The sequence below is a fragment of the Nuphar pumila genome, unplaced genomic scaffold (genome assembly GCF_984573655.1).
Source record: "Nuphar pumila unplaced genomic scaffold, dmNupPumi1.hap1.1 HAP1_SCAFFOLD_837, whole genome shotgun sequence".
Classification (NCBI taxonomy): domain Eukaryota; kingdom Viridiplantae; phylum Streptophyta; class Magnoliopsida; order Nymphaeales; family Nymphaeaceae; genus Nuphar; species Nuphar pumila.
The window spans coordinates 18,200-36,953 of NW_028323507.1; the positions used below are offsets into that span (position 1 = coordinate 18,200).

At 51.2% G+C, this 18,754-nt stretch overlaps 2 protein-coding genes across 2 annotated transcripts; one reads left to right on the plus strand and one right to left on the minus strand.

The window, feature by feature from the left end:
- Nucleotides 1-486: 486 nt before the first annotated feature.
- On the plus strand, nt 487-2,877 carry LOC149809724 (cilia- and flagella-associated protein 73-like). The gene is made up of 5 exons (XM_089994654.1): nt 487-825; nt 1,273-1,626; nt 2,267-2,416; nt 2,498-2,611; nt 2,722-2,877. The coding sequence occupies exons 1-5, from the start codon at nt 487-489 to the stop codon at nt 2,875-2,877; spliced, it is 1,113 nt and encodes a 370-aa protein (XP_089850780.1).
- A 762-nt stretch (nt 2,878-3,639) lies between these two features.
- Nucleotides 3,640-6,334, minus strand: LOC149809725 (uncharacterized). Its single transcript, XM_089994655.1, has 4 exons — nt 6,149-6,334; nt 5,605-5,732; nt 4,796-4,976; nt 3,640-3,891 (listed from the first exon to the last, which is right to left on the minus strand). Exons 1-4 carry the CDS (start codon nt 6,332-6,334, stop codon nt 3,640-3,642), a joined length of 747 nt encoding a protein of 248 aa, XP_089850781.1.
- Between the last annotated feature and the right edge of the window lie 12,420 nt (nt 6,335-18,754).

Here is an 18,754-nt window from a genome sequence, read left to right on the forward strand (position 1 = left end):
CTGCGGCGACAGTCACCTCGCGTGCTTCGCACTCACACTTGTGCCCGTTGCAAGGGATGGCCCTCTGCGAACGGAATGACAGTCTGAGAAGTAGGAGACAGGAATAACTCCAGAGCGTGAGATTTTGATTTTTGTCGTTCGATAAGTATCACCGCAATAGGGAAAGATGCAGAGCGACCAATTCCTCGTGAAGTTGCAGAAGAAGAGGTGCGTACAAAAAAAGGGGACTCTTTTTCCACGTCGTGTGTTACCTGACTTTGCACATATGTCCATAATATGTCTTCAAAATACATGCTTGTTATGCATGGGAAGATGTATGTTTCAGGCTACGTCATGCCAGTGGTGCTGATTGCCAACGTCAAGTCCAAGGACCATCATCACGGACCCTGTCAATCCCACCGTTCCGCGACTCGATTTGAACGGGTTCATTGCATATTATGTCGAATAAAAATACAGATAATGAGGCAACACGTCTATTGCAGGGCAATGCCACACATGCTGGTGCTGGAACATGTGTCTCCAGCAACAAGGCTGCTGGAGAAGAGGCGCCAGATGTTCGAGGTGCAGGAAGCGCTGGAGCACCAGAAGCTGGGGTTCAGCCGAAAGGAGGAGATTTTCAAACGGCAGGAGGAGAGCTTGAAGAAAAAGGATCTCGACCTGCAGGAGTCCCTCATCAAGTTCTCGAAATTCCTGCAGGAGAACGACTCCAAGATCAGCAGAGCAGAGAAGAAGGCCAAAGAAGACATCCAGCTGAGACAGCAGAAAGAAAAGGAGATCCAGGAGCTTCAGCAAACTTTGGACTCTCTGAAACACGAGTGCGAGCAGGTAGGTTGCCCTGTTTGCAGGTCAGAGGCTACTGAGAACGTTCACAAAGTCGCATTCCTGCACACATGGATATGGCGGTGTACGCAATTGGGCAGTAAAGCAACAGGGCTTCACTAAAGTGATAACACATTGGGGGATGTGGTATTCTTCGAGCCCATGTTTCTGGTATTAGCGGCCTTGCTCATGACATGAGCCATGGCGTGTTTCTTGTTGGCGACCTTGTTCCTCAAATCATGCAGGTCAGGAGGTGCCCATACCTTTGACCGTTGACTTTTTCCAGTTTGTTTTGTTCTTGTCATGGACACTTAGAGACGGTCAAGAAGTCCCTGCAGCATTAAGATGTCGACATGCTGAATAATGCTGCCTGACATCACACTCCACTGAGTGTGGCGTGATAGCCAATGGGCTTATATATTTGCTTATGACAGGTTCATTGTCTGCGAGCAGGTGCTGGAAGTCGTTGACCGAAACATTAAGTACCAGCGCTACCTCGAGTCAGTCTTGGAAGTGGCAGATGACCATCAGGAAATAGGGGAGCTGCTTAACCGGCACACAACACTCATCCTCACAAACGAGGACCTCAAATTGCAACAGAAGACGAACAGCGAGGAGACAGAGCAGATCCGCAATGGGATGAACACCTTTGTGAAGCAGAGAACGGATGAGATATTGAATTTGAACAACAAAATCGCTCGGCTGAAGAAGGAGCTGGAGACGATCCGCATGGAGGCCAACGATCAGGAGGGCATCAAGGATTCCTCACTGCAGGTCACCAGCCAGAAAACGCTGGAGTACGGGCAGGTGTGTGTGAGGGGCATTACACACTTCTGTGAGAATTGCATGGCAAGCACAAGAAGCACAACACCTGACAACTTCAGAGTCACTGTGACCCTGGACTGTGTGCTTGATGCACTGGTTCATGCCATGATGGCTTTTGTCATGACAACAAAGCGCTGCTGATAGCTGAGGCGCCGGCCAGGCAATTTACATTGTATTGCATGGAATGGCATTGCTTTGCCTGCGTACTTGGCTTCTGACTGCCAAGAGATCTCTGAGCATATGATCAACTGCTTGGGCAGCGCATGAGACCAGCTACTCGCCTCAACGATGGCAATCAAATGCGTGGCCTGTGCATGACCAGACGCCAGGCCCTCAGTGCGAAAGGATGGGAATCCCATGCATGCCTGATGCTAGCATCCCACTCATTGCTTCCTCTTCCCTGGGCAGGACCAATTCGCCACGGTTCCAATGTCCAATGCGCGTTATAATAAGAACGATGTAGTGCTTGGAGTTGCCATTGACCATATGGATGTGGATCTCGAGGTAGAGCTACAGAAACGTACATCATCATCATGCCAAACGAGGTAGTGTTTAGAGCGGTACACCATTATGATGCCAAACATCTGTCGGCATGTGTTTGACCGAGATGTCAGACATGCAGGTTGTCATGTCGACCGAGAACCTTTTCAACCGAGTTCGGGCCAACTCCAAGATCAGCTACTCGGATGAGGTCAACCCATTGTATCAGTTGGAGGTGATCGGCAACTTTGTGTCTGACCTTGGAGCGACTCTGAAGGCACACAATCAACAAGTGCGTCGGAGTGGGGGCTCTTGAGATGAAGCGATGAAGGCCTGCAGTAATGGATGTGATTCTGTATATTCCGTTTTACAGAGAGACAGAATCACCATAGCTCAGGCCGCATCATACAGAGTCTGTATATTGATCGATTGCGGTCATTTCCATTGCCTAGCCACAAACCTCCCTGATTGCCTTCCCGTCTGGGGGGTGCTGCACCTATCCAGGTCGCTGAGTCAATTGATCAGCCATGGCTTTCTTGCCCAATGCCTACACCGGCCTCTTGACTAATGTGCTTCTGTTGATTATTTGATTCTTAGCCACACAAATATGAGAGCCGTTTGGCAGTTTCGAACGTGTTTGGTGTGACTTTAGGCGAGAGCGGTTCTTGTGATCAGGTGAAAATGAGGATCTCCTGTGAAATGAGTTTTGTGTTGCGGATTATCCTCTGGATGTTTTTGGTCAGCCGTGGCTGATCTCCTCTGACATGTCAGGTCAGGATATGGTAAGCCAGGCTGGTCCAGGTACGCATGCCTCAGATGAAAGTTATGGTAGCACTGATTCCCAAGTGGTTCTTGGAGTTGCCAATGTCCATGTGGATGCGGTAGTGTTGGAAAAGATACATCATCATCATCATGTCCATTTGGACGCGGTAGTGTAGTGAAAGGATGTGTCATTTGCCCTGCTGCCCGCACTCCCGCGCTTCTCTGTATGGCGGGCTCGATGGGTTTAGCGACAACACCAATGTCATGGCTAGCCACATCATTTGCATGGGATAATGGTTGGCTTAACTCTCAACAAGTACGTGTAAACCTCGAGGAATAAGGATAGCCGCACACAAGGACACTGACTGAATGCTGGAAAGCGATTCCACGGTGTTTGTGCCAGGTAAGACTAGCATGTAAGGCTACTAGTGCACATGCTTGACTTGAGTATAGTTCACACGAGGTCAGTGTATCACCAGCGAAAAACCAAGGACACCCCTGTCTGCGACTCTTGCCTGACGTCAGAACCCATCCCAAACCCATGAATGCGAGCACAAATGTGCTTTGCACTTGCTGAGCGGTTTGGTGTCAGCAGCTCGCCTCGCGTGTAAAACACACCGCCTCCTCACATGTGCGCTCCCACCAGCAGCGATGGGCCTGGCCGAGGCATCTAGGCATCGAACACTCAGACACAGTTGCTGTCCACCCAGGCCATCTTTGGACGATGGTGCTCTTTCTTTGAGACTCAATCCATCACTCGACGGTGGCTTTGTAAGGCAGCAACTCCTGGCGTCCATTCAGCTCCCAGATGGAGTAAACAAGAGCACCCGCGATGGTCAACCAGATGTTCATTGGAAGCAGAGTGAAGCCAGCCCTAGTGTCTACGGTGAAGTACAAAGCATCCACCAGCGCTGCTGACGTCCACACAAACGCTAGGTTGAAAGCCAGCGCCACGCCCTTCTTGCCTTGAGCATTGTTGATGTAGTTCCACGTGTCTCCAATACACTGCACACAGCCAGCTGGTGTCTCGAGACACTTTACCCAGCCTTCTTTCTCTACGACGCAGACATTTGACAGAATTCAAGCGCGAATGCGTCGTGTGATATTCAATGAGAGAGGCACGCACTGCCAGTCCACTACCAGTGCCACTGGTAGGACTGGTCATCCTGAGATAGATGGTCCCTTACACTTGCCAAACTTGCACCGGTGGGCTGTTGGCATGCTGCCCATCAAGCTCAACACGATTTGAAGGTCACCGCACCTTTTCCTGGCATGGTTGAGCATGAGTTGATACGTACATTTACATTCAGCCCATGTGCGGAAGATGATTTGGATGCCATATATATATATATATATATATATATATATATATGGAGACGAGCCAGGCTGAAATCGCGTTTCAAACATATTAGCAATGTCTTTTGTGCGTTGTAACTTCAAACATTTAGCGCTTTGTCTACACACTTGCCCTGATTCCCAAGTAAATCTTGAGTCGCCAATGTGGATGCGGTAGTGTTGTGAAGAGATTCATTGTTACATCATGTAGAAAATGGCAAGAAAATGTCAACAAGCAACCAAGACAGCACAAAAGATAAATCATTTCATCACATAAATAATGGCAGGAAATAGACAACAAGAAACAAAGACAGCACATTCGAAGTGATACAACTCATTGAACGTCAGCGGTCGGAACCAAGCCAGCCTGTCATGAACGCGCGGCCGCTGGCACGAGCTACAAAAGATACATCGTCATCATCACGTGCAATGCGCTGATGAGCTTCTTTGATACGATATCGAGGTGATAGAGCAGTGAACGTAGACGAGAGCCCGCATGGTGGGACTGGCTATGGGGCCGGAGGAAGGTGCATGTCAAGGCTCGAGGGGCATGCGTTTGGAGAGAAGGGCATACCAAGTGGACAATGAATGCTAAAAGAGGCAACACGGTGAGCTGCTGGTCAGAAGCTTGCCAGATCATGGTTGCCGATGTTGCTCTCAGCACTGCAATGGCCGTCCACACAATGGGGAACGCGATTTTGGGCGGGGTCCAGCTTGGTAGCTTCCGGTCTTCGTATCCTCTTTTATCGCCCTCCCTGCAAAGTTGACCATTCAGCATGTCAGTGTTTCGTCAGACCCTGTCAATGTTCAGGTCCAGATGCCCAAACACGTATGGATTTTCAGTACAAAATCCCCAATCCCCATCTGGCGCACTGCTGACGACACACAACAGGCGAGATGGGGGGAGATTCCTGGTCATGTTGTGAAGAAAGACGCGCAACACAGCAACCATTCAATCATGTAATCTTCAGTCCATAGTGATCTCTGTGCAGTCAGTGACACACTCCATGTGGCTGCTATGAGCCGTGCACAGGCCTCTCAGGCGCAGCAAATTGGGGTGGGAGCAGGACCTCCCCACCACCAGGTAAGTCACCATCCAGGTCCACGCGTGTGACAGGCGTGGCAAGGGGTGGCTGCCTGCCCTGTTGTTAAGGTTCTTATTCACCTGCGACGAGATTATTCCACAAATGCTCGTCTCGCGGGGGCGACTTGTAGTCACATGCACATCAATGGTGGAATGGCGTTGTAAGAGAATGATGCATCCTTTTACCGCACGACCTTGGGTACACGTCCACATTGACTTTGGCGAGCCTGGAAAAAGAAACAGGGTTATGTCAACCTCTTGTCCAGCTTTTCATTGCATTTGTTGGAGTGGTGACATACTTCATGCTTGGCCTTGCTGAGTCCAAACAGCCAAATGTCCTCGACCTCAGACTTAAAAATGCAAAAAATGTCCAGACTGCCACCGATGGTAACATCCCCTCTTGTGGGAAGGACTCCAGCTGCATCACCTGAATGAAGCACATAAGGTGAGGTGATGGAACCTTGCACTGTGGGTAAGCCGATGCAATGCCTTTGGTGCACGTTCTTTGTTCATCTCTGTATCAGAAGTGCAAGCCGCATTACCGCAAGTTGTTGTCTGGTCCGTTGGTTCTCCTTGGATTTGCCACAGGTTTCGGGCAAGTAGGTTTTGCTAGCTCAGAACCCTGACGAGAGTCGACATTGCGACACTCAGGGGCATTGCGCCGCTGGCACCAAACAAATCCCTCTTTGGCGAGCTCAGCGTAATTCAGCGCAGAGCTGGCCAGTCCCACTAGAACACACACGCTGGCGCACGCAATCCCTTGGTTCAAACCAAGTTCAATTCGATAGGCAATGGTATACGAACATGTCAGGATAGCATGGATATACAGCTACTGTGATTTACCTTGTCCAACCCATATGTAACACCAGCAATCACCGCACTTTGCGCGATTGTGGCTCCGACCAACTTGCCAATTTCGGCAAAATCAACTTCTCGTCGAGAAGAGGATGCAGCACGGCAAGTGATGACACGAGTATGACGTATGCATCTAGCATTAGCAAATGCAGCCTGTCCTTTTGGAAAAGACATGGTTTGCATGTGGCAAGCACTCATGATTGCAGAGAGTGTTCTTCCCCGCGACAACAGACGACCAGACGTAACGTAAAGCTCAGAAGAGTAGTAGACAGGGGCAAAATTGTGTTGAACCGACTGTTTGTCGTCCGCGTTCTGCGTGCTCTGTTTAAAGGAACCCTGTCCTTTCGTTCAGATGCGGACGATCTGGAGATAGGTCAAACGCGAACCTCCGAAAGCCGAAAGCAGAACGCGACTCCGTCATGTCAAGACTCTTGGAGAATATGTTCGAGTGCCAGGCTTCATGACTCCTTTGTACATGCTGTCATGGCAACGTTTCTGGCCGTTCTGAGTAACCAGCATCTCGTTCACTTGACTTCTTCATCATGTTGTGGTGCACGTTGCACAAATCGGTGGAAAGTAAGCAACATGAACCCGCGTGCGCTACGGATGCAGCTTATAGCATACGAAACAACTCATGGAACAGGTGCGACAATTTTCCGGCTTACGAGGTGCACGTACCGACTGCGCTTGCGCTTATGTCAGGGTTTGACGCCCTAGCACGAAAGCCAGTGCGCAACATACGACGATGTGAGTGGGCAGTGTGCGCTGAAAAGCCGCACAATCTGCCATGGCTTTGACATCTTGTCCTCAAGGGGCTGTTAACGTTGCCCAGATGTGCCACTGGTCAGGGCACCGTGTGACGCCCCAGTATAGAGCATACATCACAAGGGCCACTCCATGATGTGATGAGCTGAGCGTCCAGGAAAACCAGAAACACCAGGTTGAGGTTTGCAGGAGGATGCGCACCTCCATCAGGTGCACTGCAAGTGCACGGAGCAACATCGAATTGATTCAAGCCCTCGCGCAGCAGGCGCAGAAGGAGTCGCTGCCATGGATCATGGACATAATTGAGCCCTGGATTCCGCAGACCATCCCGCTTCCAGGTATGCGATGCGATTGTCTGCAGGGATCTGAGCACAGCCCCAGCAGAGAGTTGCCCCCCAAGCAACGCGGTTAAAGCAATGTTGGATCGGCTTCTGACAAACCCATGTGCACAACCATGCCCTATACCGAGCTCTGTGACAGTATTTCTCCTCACTGCCCTGCGGCCTTCCATACAATACCATCACAGGCGCTCCACTGACCATGATAGACCCCGCCTTCAAGTGGCAGGCAGTGTGTGAGTCGATTTCCAACGCTGGCATGCCTTTGCTGCGGAAGCCCTGCCGCAGATGTGCTCGTCTATACAGCTTCAGGAGGGGTGTTCTGCCGAATTCCTTGCTGGACACGGCATTCTAAAAGGTGTTGGTGTCGTATTGAGCTGGATGGTGAAGTGCATTCCTGGGTGGGATTGAGAGAGAGCGGAGGGAGTCTCCTTCACCCACAATTCGAACCTGACGAGACGCTGCACTGCAGAAACTCGGCCCAGAAAGGAATTAGCAGCCCCCAACAGCAAATTCATGATTGTGGATGGCGTGGAGCTTCACTATTTGGAGATAGGGAGTGCAAACCCCATGCATCCGACATTGTGCCTTTGGCATGGCTTCAATGGAAATGTGTTCAACTGGTGAGTCACCATCATTCTCGCTGTATGATGGTGTATGCAGCATTGGCAGCTCTGCCCACATAGCAGCGCTCGTACCCCGGAAGTGATCAACTGGTAGCTAGCGGCATCCGGCATTTTGCCCAAATAAAGCCGGAACAGGCAAGATACATCATCATCATACATGATGCAAGTAGGCGCACAAATTGACTCTGTGCTTGAATATGAGTGTATCTCCTTGAAGGGTGGGAGTCTGCAGGCGGTACATGCTGCGTCAGCTGGAGTCTGGAGGCACAAAGTATCATATTGTTGCATTTGACAGGCCACCGTTTGGGTTGAGTGAGCGCCCGACAACCGTTCTGCCCGACAGGACCAACCCTTACAGCAGCAAAGGGGCTTGCGAGCTCGCAAGGGCCCTCTTGCTGAGCCTAGGGGTAGAGAGAGCCATACATGTGGGGCACTCCGCTGGTGCCAACCTGGCACTTCAGTACGCGCTACAGTGCGTGTCCACCTTCTCACTGGCCAATCCTGAGCATCATATTTGGTCACGTGGAGAGTCGCCTCGTGAATTTGAGGCGGGTGGCACCCATGCCAGCCCATGTTGTGTTTTCGGTGCGGCTGGAAAGGCTTGTAGTGCGCTGTGCCCAAGCACAGCGCACACTCAATGTTGGCGATGGTCATGGGTCAATGAGCTGTTCTGCTTCGAACGTGAGTACTTGGTTGCTTCCGGCCTGAATTGACTAGTTCTTGCTTGTCTATGTGATGTAACGATGGTCTTGGTGATGCATCTGTTGAGATCTCACGGCATCCACATTGGCAACTTCATGTACTTGAGAATGACTCGGGCATGCTCCGTGCTTTCTGTTTTCAATGGGCCATAAGAAACAGGAAGTTAGTGACCAGTGAACTGATTGACAGTGCCAAGCAGGGGTGAGAAAGTTCGTTGATTCAGCCCATCGAACCAGACATCACATCGACGAGTGAGATTGCGTTTGAGACCTAAGCGGTCGGAGAGGCTTCATGCCATTCTCCACAGAACAATGACTTGGAGCCTCGGCTACCGCCTAGGTCTCAAACACAAAAGCAAAAACACAACTCTCTGAAATGCTACGTTTCCACCTAGCAATGCAGAAAGTAAACCAATCCATCAACCAGCTTGTGGATCCCATCGGACCGAGGTGTTGGAATTACCGTTTAGAAGCGACTACACGAATGCACCGTGGCTAGCACAAGGTTTGTGGTTACAACAAAGGCAGAGCCTTCGGGCACTCACACACCCAAGTATGTGCATGGTACTAGCATCATTCAGGCTGTGTAACAATACCAGAACCATATCTCAATAGCTAGCTCTCAACATCGCCGAGTGAAAGAGGCAGAACATCATGGCCAAGAGCCTGCCTGATCACGACGACTTGTCTGCAGGCACAAGAACGAGGTGGAAGGTCTCATTCTGGTGTCGCCCGCGATCTCTGCTGACAGCACGGCAATGCCTCGGGATGGGGGTGGACTGCTCCGGTTCTTGTATTCTCGCTTTCTGCTCAGCAACGATGAAGCAGGTCTTCGATATATACAGAGGCGGTTCCTCAAGAGCATGGAAAGCGTGCGAGAGGGTAAGGGCGTTGGAAGGCATGACAACGACCTCGTCACTGCCGAGGCACGCAGCTGCGTCACGAAAGATTGCCTTCCACTGAGCTCTGCATTGCGGATTATCACTCCGAAGCACATGTCGACCGTCGGAGCATTTTCATGTCCAGGGGTGCTCAGCTTGTCTGCCAGCTACGGCTAAACGCTTGGATGCGAAGTGCGTCAGCTGGTAGCATACACGGAACTGTGGACATCAGTCATTCAGTGGGTCAATAGGCGTCTGGTTGCTGCTTTCTTTGTGAAGAGTTGGTAGCTTTCCTGCATGGGGATATCATCTTTGACTATGACTGTGCGCCACAGCTGCCCTGTGGTCAGAGATCCAAGACCGAAAGGTCACTATGGCTCCCTCAAATTTGCTTAATGTAGCTCTGGCACTTGCTATTGAGCTACAAACGGACCTGACTACAAGTCATTTTGTGCAGGATATCTACTATTACCTTGTGCCGGGGTCAGCAGAGGACTGGGACATAGGCGCACTTCAGAACTTTCGGACGTTTGAGATCAGTGGGCCTCCAGCTTTTGACGACGCAACGCAACCTGTCTTGGTAATTGAAGGTCTGCAGGATGAGGCGACTACGCCCAAGCTTGTCAGACGGCTTGTCCACCGCTTGGAGGAACGCCCCCGAGGTGCCCCCCTTCCAATACCTTGTTTACTGCTTTCAAGTGAAACTTACACATACGTGGGAGGGGAACATGTTTTGACCTTCTCGGTTGTTTGTTGCATCATTTGCGTTTGTATAGCATTGATGACCAGATCTTCGCACTCATTCCAGCATATCATGCGGACAAAGCAGTCAGTGACTGCAAAGTAATGTTTGTCGTTTGATGGTGTGGAGTCATGCTGATGACCTCTGGATGATTGCTCCACACCATACACTAGTCAGAAGCATTGGCTGTACAGTGATCTGCAGAACTGCATGCAGGTTCTACAAAGTACATCGAGATAGACCGTTGTGGGCACCTTCCAATGGAAGAGCACCCAGAAGCGATGCTCTTACACATTGATATGTTTCTCTGCTCACAGGGGCACCCGTCTCTTTATGTAGCAGAGTCGACAGTGCATCAGGTATCAGCTTAGACTGGGCAGTGTTACATCGATAACCTTATAGTTGCGTAATATTACGCACATGGGCACAGCCTGGCAGGGCATACCAAATGAAGTGTACAAGATCAGATAAGCTCCAGATCATCACAATGAGAGCAGCTGACTTCAACGTTCAGCTCTAAACTGTGAATGGCATGGATGCAAAATGGCACTCAATCTTAATACCAAAAATCTTGTAGTGTAGCAATGGCAAAAAATGGCTGATGAAACGAGCATCATACGGCATCGCTGCACAGCAACCTGTTCTCCTCACCATTTCTGTGGATGAATTTGAAGGATGCTTCTATACGACGGTGTATAGCGCAGCAGTATGTCGTCAAAACAGGCAGCGGGGCTGCCATGAAGAGGAATTGGGGACTTTGCACTGAGGCTGCTCACAAGCAAGCAACTTGCGCGATATTGGTCCAGTCGCTGGGAATCTGGACTCGGCGCTTAAGGTGCATGTGCCGAGCTTTTGCGTTGTGAAGTCTGTGTCCTTAATGCGTGGGCCTGGCGTTGGAGTGCTGGGCTCAGCATCAAATAAGAGTGAGCTGGTCGTGGGAATTCTGGAAACCCGGTGCAGGATGAATGGGCCAGGTGTGGGCGTTCTTGGCTCCAGATCTGCGGTGAGTGGGGTTGGCGTTGGTGTGCTAGGCTGTGCATCTGAGGTGAGAGAGCCAACGGGCGGCAGGAGCTCGTGTGGCGAAGCGAGCTCATCGCAAGCTTCCAATAACAGCATGCGAAGCGAAAGCGGTGGTCGACGGGTTTGTGGGCGTGTCATGGGCTGGCTTTGTCAGGTTTGGTGGTGTCCAGCCACTCCGCAGGGGCGGTGATTGCCCAGGCGTGCTGCAGCCGAACAGAGGGTTGCTGAAGGCGCAGTCAGCCGCATGTATTGCCATGGTGGGAGATTGCCATGATGGTGGGCAAGTGACAGGACCATCGCGCTCATGTATGCCAGGGCACTTAGCTTCTCGCAGGAGGTCTTTGCAGGTTGGGCCGTCGCCAGGCCATCGGTTGGCAAGCTGGCATGACCATCTGGTTAATGTTGGCACGACCGGAGTGAGGGAAGAGCAGCCAGCTGTCTCCATGCAACACCGCACTGGCGAGGGCATGGAATGGCCCCCAATGCAGTTGATGTCGTCAGCAGTCCCTCCGGTTCCGGCGCACTCTGATCCGGTCAACAATGAGTCACATGTGAGGAGGTTGAAATCCCACGGGTCACTGCATAGGGTCGGCGACGTGGAGAGGATGCTTGGCGGTTGACGACGGGAAGGAGAGAAGGAGTCGACTGCATTTACGCAGGCACGCCTTGGCGAGGGCAGGCAATGCAATTCGGGTTCCTCAGTACATGTTTCGATGAAGCCTCGTGTCGCAGCACATTCTGGTTCGTACAGCAGGGAGCTGCATGTCAAAATGCAGCAATCCCACTCAGCAGTGCGTGGTTGCGGCTTCGATGGTGTAGGTGTGCTTGGCGGCAATGCGGGGGTAGTCAGGGCACAGGTCACCATACGTGTGCAATCCTGGCTGGGCGAGGGTAGGGCCCCACACCAGTCTGGACACTCGCATGGCTCAATAAAACCGCGGATTTCCTCACACTCCAGGTCGTCCATTGATGGGCATGTCGTTAGCCATCCAACATCCTCGCACTCATGCTGCATCGATGAACATTCCATCCAGAGCCTTGCCCATGAAATTTCTGGAACAACCGAACAGGCAGATGCAGTCTTCGGTGTCCCGTGGGTGCTCCATGTAGAACTGCAGATGTCGCTTGGAACACTCTGACAGAAGTCAATGGCATGCGATGCATCACTGTAGGGTGTTTGACAATCCTGCGAAACGTCAATCTGGTCAGGAAGTGCGCTTAGCTGCTTGAGGTAATTGTGGCAGTGGCTAGCAGTGCCGTTGCCCCGTCCAAGCCGGTGGAGCGGCCAAGCAGTATGGCAAGAACACAACGGCGAAATGTTCAGCATTTGTACAATCGAATGCATACACGGAAGCTGAGCGATATACGCCTGCTGTTGGTCTGGAAACGCAGCTATGCTGATCAATGGACTGACAATCTCTCAAGATTATCCAATACGACCTGGGCCACGGAAAGTGGAGACGCTTTACTTGGAAAGGACGGCGCCATTTCTTGAACAGCAAACGCATCAAAGTAAACTGGTAAAAATGTGATTTCTCATCCCATTCTAATCACATGTGCCACTTCAGTCGCGTCCTGTAAGATGCAGCTATGAAAGGGGCCGTGATCATCGCGTGTCTGTCACGGACCGACTTGCACCACAAGCAGCTTTGCACACAATTGTTTCAGCTCGCTTGTTCATGTGATAATTAAAGTGCAGCAGAATTCACCTCGTCGACGATGTCATTTTCCAAGCTGGTGTCGAGAACCAAACTCGTAGGCGCAAAGACCGCAGCAGAGCGATGGTCGTCGATGTGCTTCGCTGTCTTCATGGCGAGAGAGCAACGATTCATCATGATCATAAACTTGACTTGGTATGAGTTTGCAAGTACGATGAAACGCTCGTGCGCAGTGGAAACACTTGTCACATGCACAATCGCCAAGGTTCAATTGGAACAAGCAGGGAAGCTTCCGCTCAGCCTCTCAAGATTGCTTAGGAACCTGTCAACGTCAGAAGCAGAATGATGTTCTTCTTTTTGTCCGATAGGCCTTCGAGCTGCTATTCAGCCAGCGGCGCAACTTCTGGTCCTCAGGATTCTTCGCGACATTCATATCACGTCGTAATTTACAAGAATTCAAACTCGAGCTATCCCTAGCCACAGAGAGCCAGCATAGCTGATAGGCCCGGGGGTTACCCTCTCCGGTATAGCAGCGGTTACGTGCAAGGAGGACTGCAATGGGCATTCAGACCGGATACTGTGTAGTGTTTTCTTTGTGCACAGCCTGGAGACGCAGACCACTCCCAACAAAATCATGTACCTAGCCAATGCCCCAAGCTAGGTGGGGGACACTCCGAAGAAACATGCAGGGCTTCACTCAAGATGTACATTCGTGGAACTCGGTCCTCTCCATGGTTTCTGCAGTGTGTGCCACTGCTTATTGCGTGAAATGAAGCACGCTAGCAAAAGGCGGCGAACATGAATGATGTGCCTCGCCTCGCACACCTGGAATGGAGCAAAACTGGTGGATTTGGGGAAGACAGCATTTACCCTGTTGAAAGTGCTTTCAGGGATGCTAAGAGCCAAATTTCAATGCAAAGTCTCCCTGCCAGCCTCTGGGCATGCAAGAAACACAATGGACCCTGGCTGCTCGCCCCAGCAAGGAAGATCTCCATGGAAAAACGAAACAAGCGAACCGATCAGGTAAACATGACAACTTTGTGACGTGGGTGTGATCCTTACATGCACTACAGAATCCATATGCGCAACAGCACCATAGGGACACACAGACAGCGGAAGTGCATGTCAAGGGTGTAAGCTGCTGTGTATAGCATACTGAGACTACTGAAATAAAGTAGTCGAATCTCCTAAAAAAACCCTCTACATTCAGGAAATCAGGTAACAGACCCATGAACCACCATCGGCGTATGAAACCCAGTTAGTACATCCCCAGTATTCCGAGTCCACGTTGCTCACGTCAGCCGCATTCCTGAATGCATATGCGAATGCCGTCCTCCTTGTCAAAGTAGTGGTTAAAATGATCCACTTGATTTGTGTCCGCGAGCTCAAGATTGTAGTAGTCCATGAACTCTTGACCTTGAAAATGTGGCCCAGCGTGCCACGTGCCTTCGTTCATCTTGATGAACACGCCATGTGGCACCTTGAACACTTTAATGTCCTCTGGTCGAGGATGCTCAATGCCAGCTTCGGCCACGGCCATGTACCTTCAAAACAGACTTGTTGCCATCAGGTCGCGCGATGCAGAGTAAGAGAGGATGTCACACTTACATGTACCTCTAGCTTCACATACCCTGGAAGCAACAGGACAAGGACGTCTCAATCGACTGAGGGAAACCCTCAAAAGGTTTGATCGTGTGGCTTGAAATGCAATGTCGCTTTTCGTCCCATAGACACCCCTGGAGCAAGCCTGTGCGGCTCGTGTCAGGAGCATGGGACCAGAGCTTCACTGTCTTGTGCAGCCTGTGTTGCCGGGAGCATGCAAGACAGGTCTACACTCAATACAAACATGGAAGTCGGACATGACAGGATTGATCTCTGCAGGATAGAAGTTAGAAATGCTATCGGCTCCAGCGCGCACATGAGTGTCTGTGCTTCGCCAGAATGAGGTGCGACCGCCATTCTGCCCCAAGTAATCATGCATTTTCAGGGACGCAGACCCGAGAAACAAACTGCCTGGCGAAACAATGCCGCGTGTCTGCAGGCTGGTGACATCTGATGACGATGCATCGTAACACATTACTGCATCCTCAAGAAGGATGGAAACTCCAAGCACTTCACAAAAATCTGACATCTGCCCAGATCCAGAACGATTAACTGCCAGCCAACGTCCTGGAGCACATCTGCCGACACATGTTTTCTGCTATTATTTTGGCGACAGCAGGCAATAGCATTCGCATCATGGCAACGGAGAAGCACGCACGCACCAAGGTGCAGGAGGGTTGAGGGATCCCAGACATTGCGTTACAGACTTGTGGTGTGTGATCGACGTGAACGACAAGCCTTGCGGCTTTGGCTGGCAAACGCATGATGTAAAAGCGCGGGGTTCCATTCTTCAGGTTCAACTGCGCATCCTCCTGGTCAAAATGACTTCATGTCGTCAATTGGTGCCACCACCTGCACGGATGCATCCTGAATTATAAATAAACAGACGATCTGGAACTCAGGGACCGTGTTGGAGCTATTGCTGAAGATCTGATGCTATCTGTTTTGGCTATGCTCGTGTACCGATCTGCATGCTTTGCAGGCATTTCGTAGCAGAGACTCGTTGTGCCATCGTACAAGTGGGGTTGAAAGGCAGGTGAGCACTTTACCAAATGCCATCATGAATCGTCAGCGGACTGGCGCCCTTGCGCGTGGGGCTGGGTGATCAGTTTTGATTTCGGCGTCCGAGGGTCGCGAATAGGCTTTGCTGGAAACGCGTGTAAGCCCCACGCGCATGTCCAAGGCCCCTGGTGACGAAGCAACGGCTTGCAAAGCGTTGGTGTTTAACCGGCCTGTCAGCTTAGTCCGGTGATGTATGATGCACGAGATTCGAAGGTCGTGAGCTACGCACCCCCCGTTACGCCACCTTACGCCCCCCTACACCACCACGGCGAACGTACATGTGCCGAGACAGTGTATGGACGGGGATATGACCTCTGAGAAGTGAGAAACACTTCAAAAGCGATGTGACCGCAAAACAACACAGCGCACCGTGACCTCAAACCAGGAGGCAAAACCCTGATGCGTGCATGTGGATCGCAAATCAGCCAGGAATAATACAGTCACCAACGCAACAGCTATGTTCATGGTGAATCAATCAAAGAAATGCAGTCGTGCGCACTTGGCCGAACCGCTTGAAGGCTTCCGCGGACAGGGGTTCAGCTGTGAGGACGACATCTCTCAGCCCTGTTGCTGGTGTCATAGCCATCAACCTTGATGGCACTCGACGGCAGGTAACAGCAGATGATTTAAGCCACGTGCTTTTAGCGTACATGCTGCTCATTCATACTGTTGCACAGGCTGCATACGATGGACACAGTCCGCAGGTTTGTGTCGAAAGCACCGCATTGATGCCACTAAAGAATCTCCAACAATAAACCTCAACCGGTTGGACAGAAGTTAATGAGCTGGTGGATGATGCATTTACGAGCCTGCACAAAGGCATTCAAGCTGACCTAGCGACCTTTTGAGTATTGGAACAACGTTCTGAGCGCGTTGCCTATCCAGCACAGCCAGATAGTAATACCCGAAAAAGTCGCACAGCCAACTGCTTGCGACCAGACATATTGCAAAATGATGTACAAACTGTATTGTGTGCGTCTGCTTACGTTTTGCCCATGGTTGATTGGCTCGGATACAGAAGGTGTCTTCCCGAGCTATAGTGCGTGCCATGCTGGCAGATTTACGCAAAACTTTGTACATGGGCGTACATTCAATTCGAAAGCGGGTTTGCTGGCTTTTGATGGCGCGTGTGTGCTAGCGAGCATGGGATGGCTGGAGAGAGTTCTGAAAGGCACCGAGGTGTCGTTTCCCGACAACGGGCCCTTTGACATTTCTCACCTCAAAACGAATAACATAGGACGTTATCAAGGAATGCCTGATGTGCTTTGTTGTTGCTTCCCATTGGAAAGGCTGGAAGGCTTCTTGGAGGGGGAGGGCAACCGCGGGTTTTGCCGTCTTCACCTGCTGCAAAGCAGCAAGGGCGAGGGTGGCATTGAAGTGGGAGCAAAATTTCTCTGCTCTTGCGGTCCAGACAGGAAAAAGTCAACCAAAACCGTCCATCAGAAAATGAACGGGGTGTGAGGGAGAGACGTAGGAAGCTTTCTGAGGGCCGTTCTCGCAAAGCGCCCAACTGCACGTATTACATAAGATGGGGTCGAGCTGAAAGGGATGGAGTTGTTGTTGCTGTGGTCTCATTGAAGAACAGCGGTCTTCACGTCGCTGAAGGCGAAACGATGCCTGCCCACGGCCCTGGTGCTGCGACCCTTCAGCTTGTGAGAGCTGGTCTGCGATTGTCCGAGGCGTGCAAGGCTTTTGTGAGAACTCTGCTTCTGCGTGGCACTGGCCAGGAGCTCGTCTTGCAACGTGCGCCTCCCATTGATGTCTGTTGTGTTCAAATTCAAAGTCGTGTAACTCGTTGCTGGCGACATTTTGCATTGACATTGCTGGATATTGCTGGATATGGTTTTGCATTGGTGTGCTACAAATGTTTTGAGCTGGAGTGCAGAAAACAAGGAGCGTTTGCGAGCTTTGGAGAGGGAGAAAGGCGACGCTAGCAACTCAGACCTTGACTGCAAGTTACTCAACTCCCTCCTAGCGCGTGACTTTTGCTTGAACCGGCATGACATAAAGAACATCATGCTCGAGGTGCAAAAGGGGACTTACCGCCGCAGCAACAATGATGCCGAGCCCATCAAAATGCTGGTGCGCCCTTTTCTCCACTGGCTTCATCAGAGCACATGCGCGTATAACTTAAAGAGCATGTGGGTTTCAAAGTTTTGATGCATAGGTGAAGGATGCCGTGAATGGTTTGTCTCTTGCTTCCAGAGATGGTGGAGGCTACAAGAAGGAGGAATGTCATTTTCTGTGGTTTTTGGTATACCATGTACTTACATGGTGTACTTGCATTACCCGTGCTGTATTTGAACCACAGAGTGTGCTTTGCGCTGCCCATGCTGTATTTGAGTCCAAGAAGGTGTGCAGTGGGATGAGGAGCAGGCATTGCCGGAGATAGAACGCAAGCTGCTGTTCGTGGATGTTTTCACTGAGGACCCACTCATCATCATCGCCAGCGACAGCATGCTGAAATGGGCCGCCAAGTTTGGTCACAACCGGCCAGTGTCTATGCACATTCGGCTTGAACAAGTACGGCTATGCTGTGTGCACCCTGACTCCTCAATGGCCAGGGTCGAAGCGTGCCTGTGTGCGTTGCGATCATGAAGCGAGAGACTGCTGACACGTTCCGAACCGTCATCACGCAGCTCATGGAGAAGCTTGTTCCTGAGTGGAGACCTTCCATTGTTCTCGTGGATGATGACAAGGCCGAACAGAAGGCATGGAGGTGTGCACTCCAAGCCTTGGAACTGCAGTCTGGCATTTCACATGCAGCATGTGTTATAGTTGTTGCGACTTATCGCATGTTGCTATGATTGTTGTGACTTATCTGTGTTCATCTTTCGTGCAGGGAGGTCTTTGGAGCTGACCTGCCTATTCATTCACCTGTGCACCTATCATGTTGTCACGGCATGGTACAAGGGCATTTGCCGGCACCTCACCAGAGACAAGGAGCCTACCGCGCCCAAGTGGCCAAAGGGCTAACCCAAGGACGGCTCTGATGAGGAGGGTGACTCTGATGTGGAGAGTGGGGTTGATGAAGAGGGTGGGGCTGATGAAGAATCTGGGGCTGATGACGAGACTGAGGAACAACCTGAAGACTCGTCAGAGGGGGAAGAGGCCAAGCCAAAGCCAAGCTCACGCAACAGTCACGCAGCCAGGCTCAAGCGGCTGAAGAAGAGGCTACACAAAGCCAAGATTAAGAGAG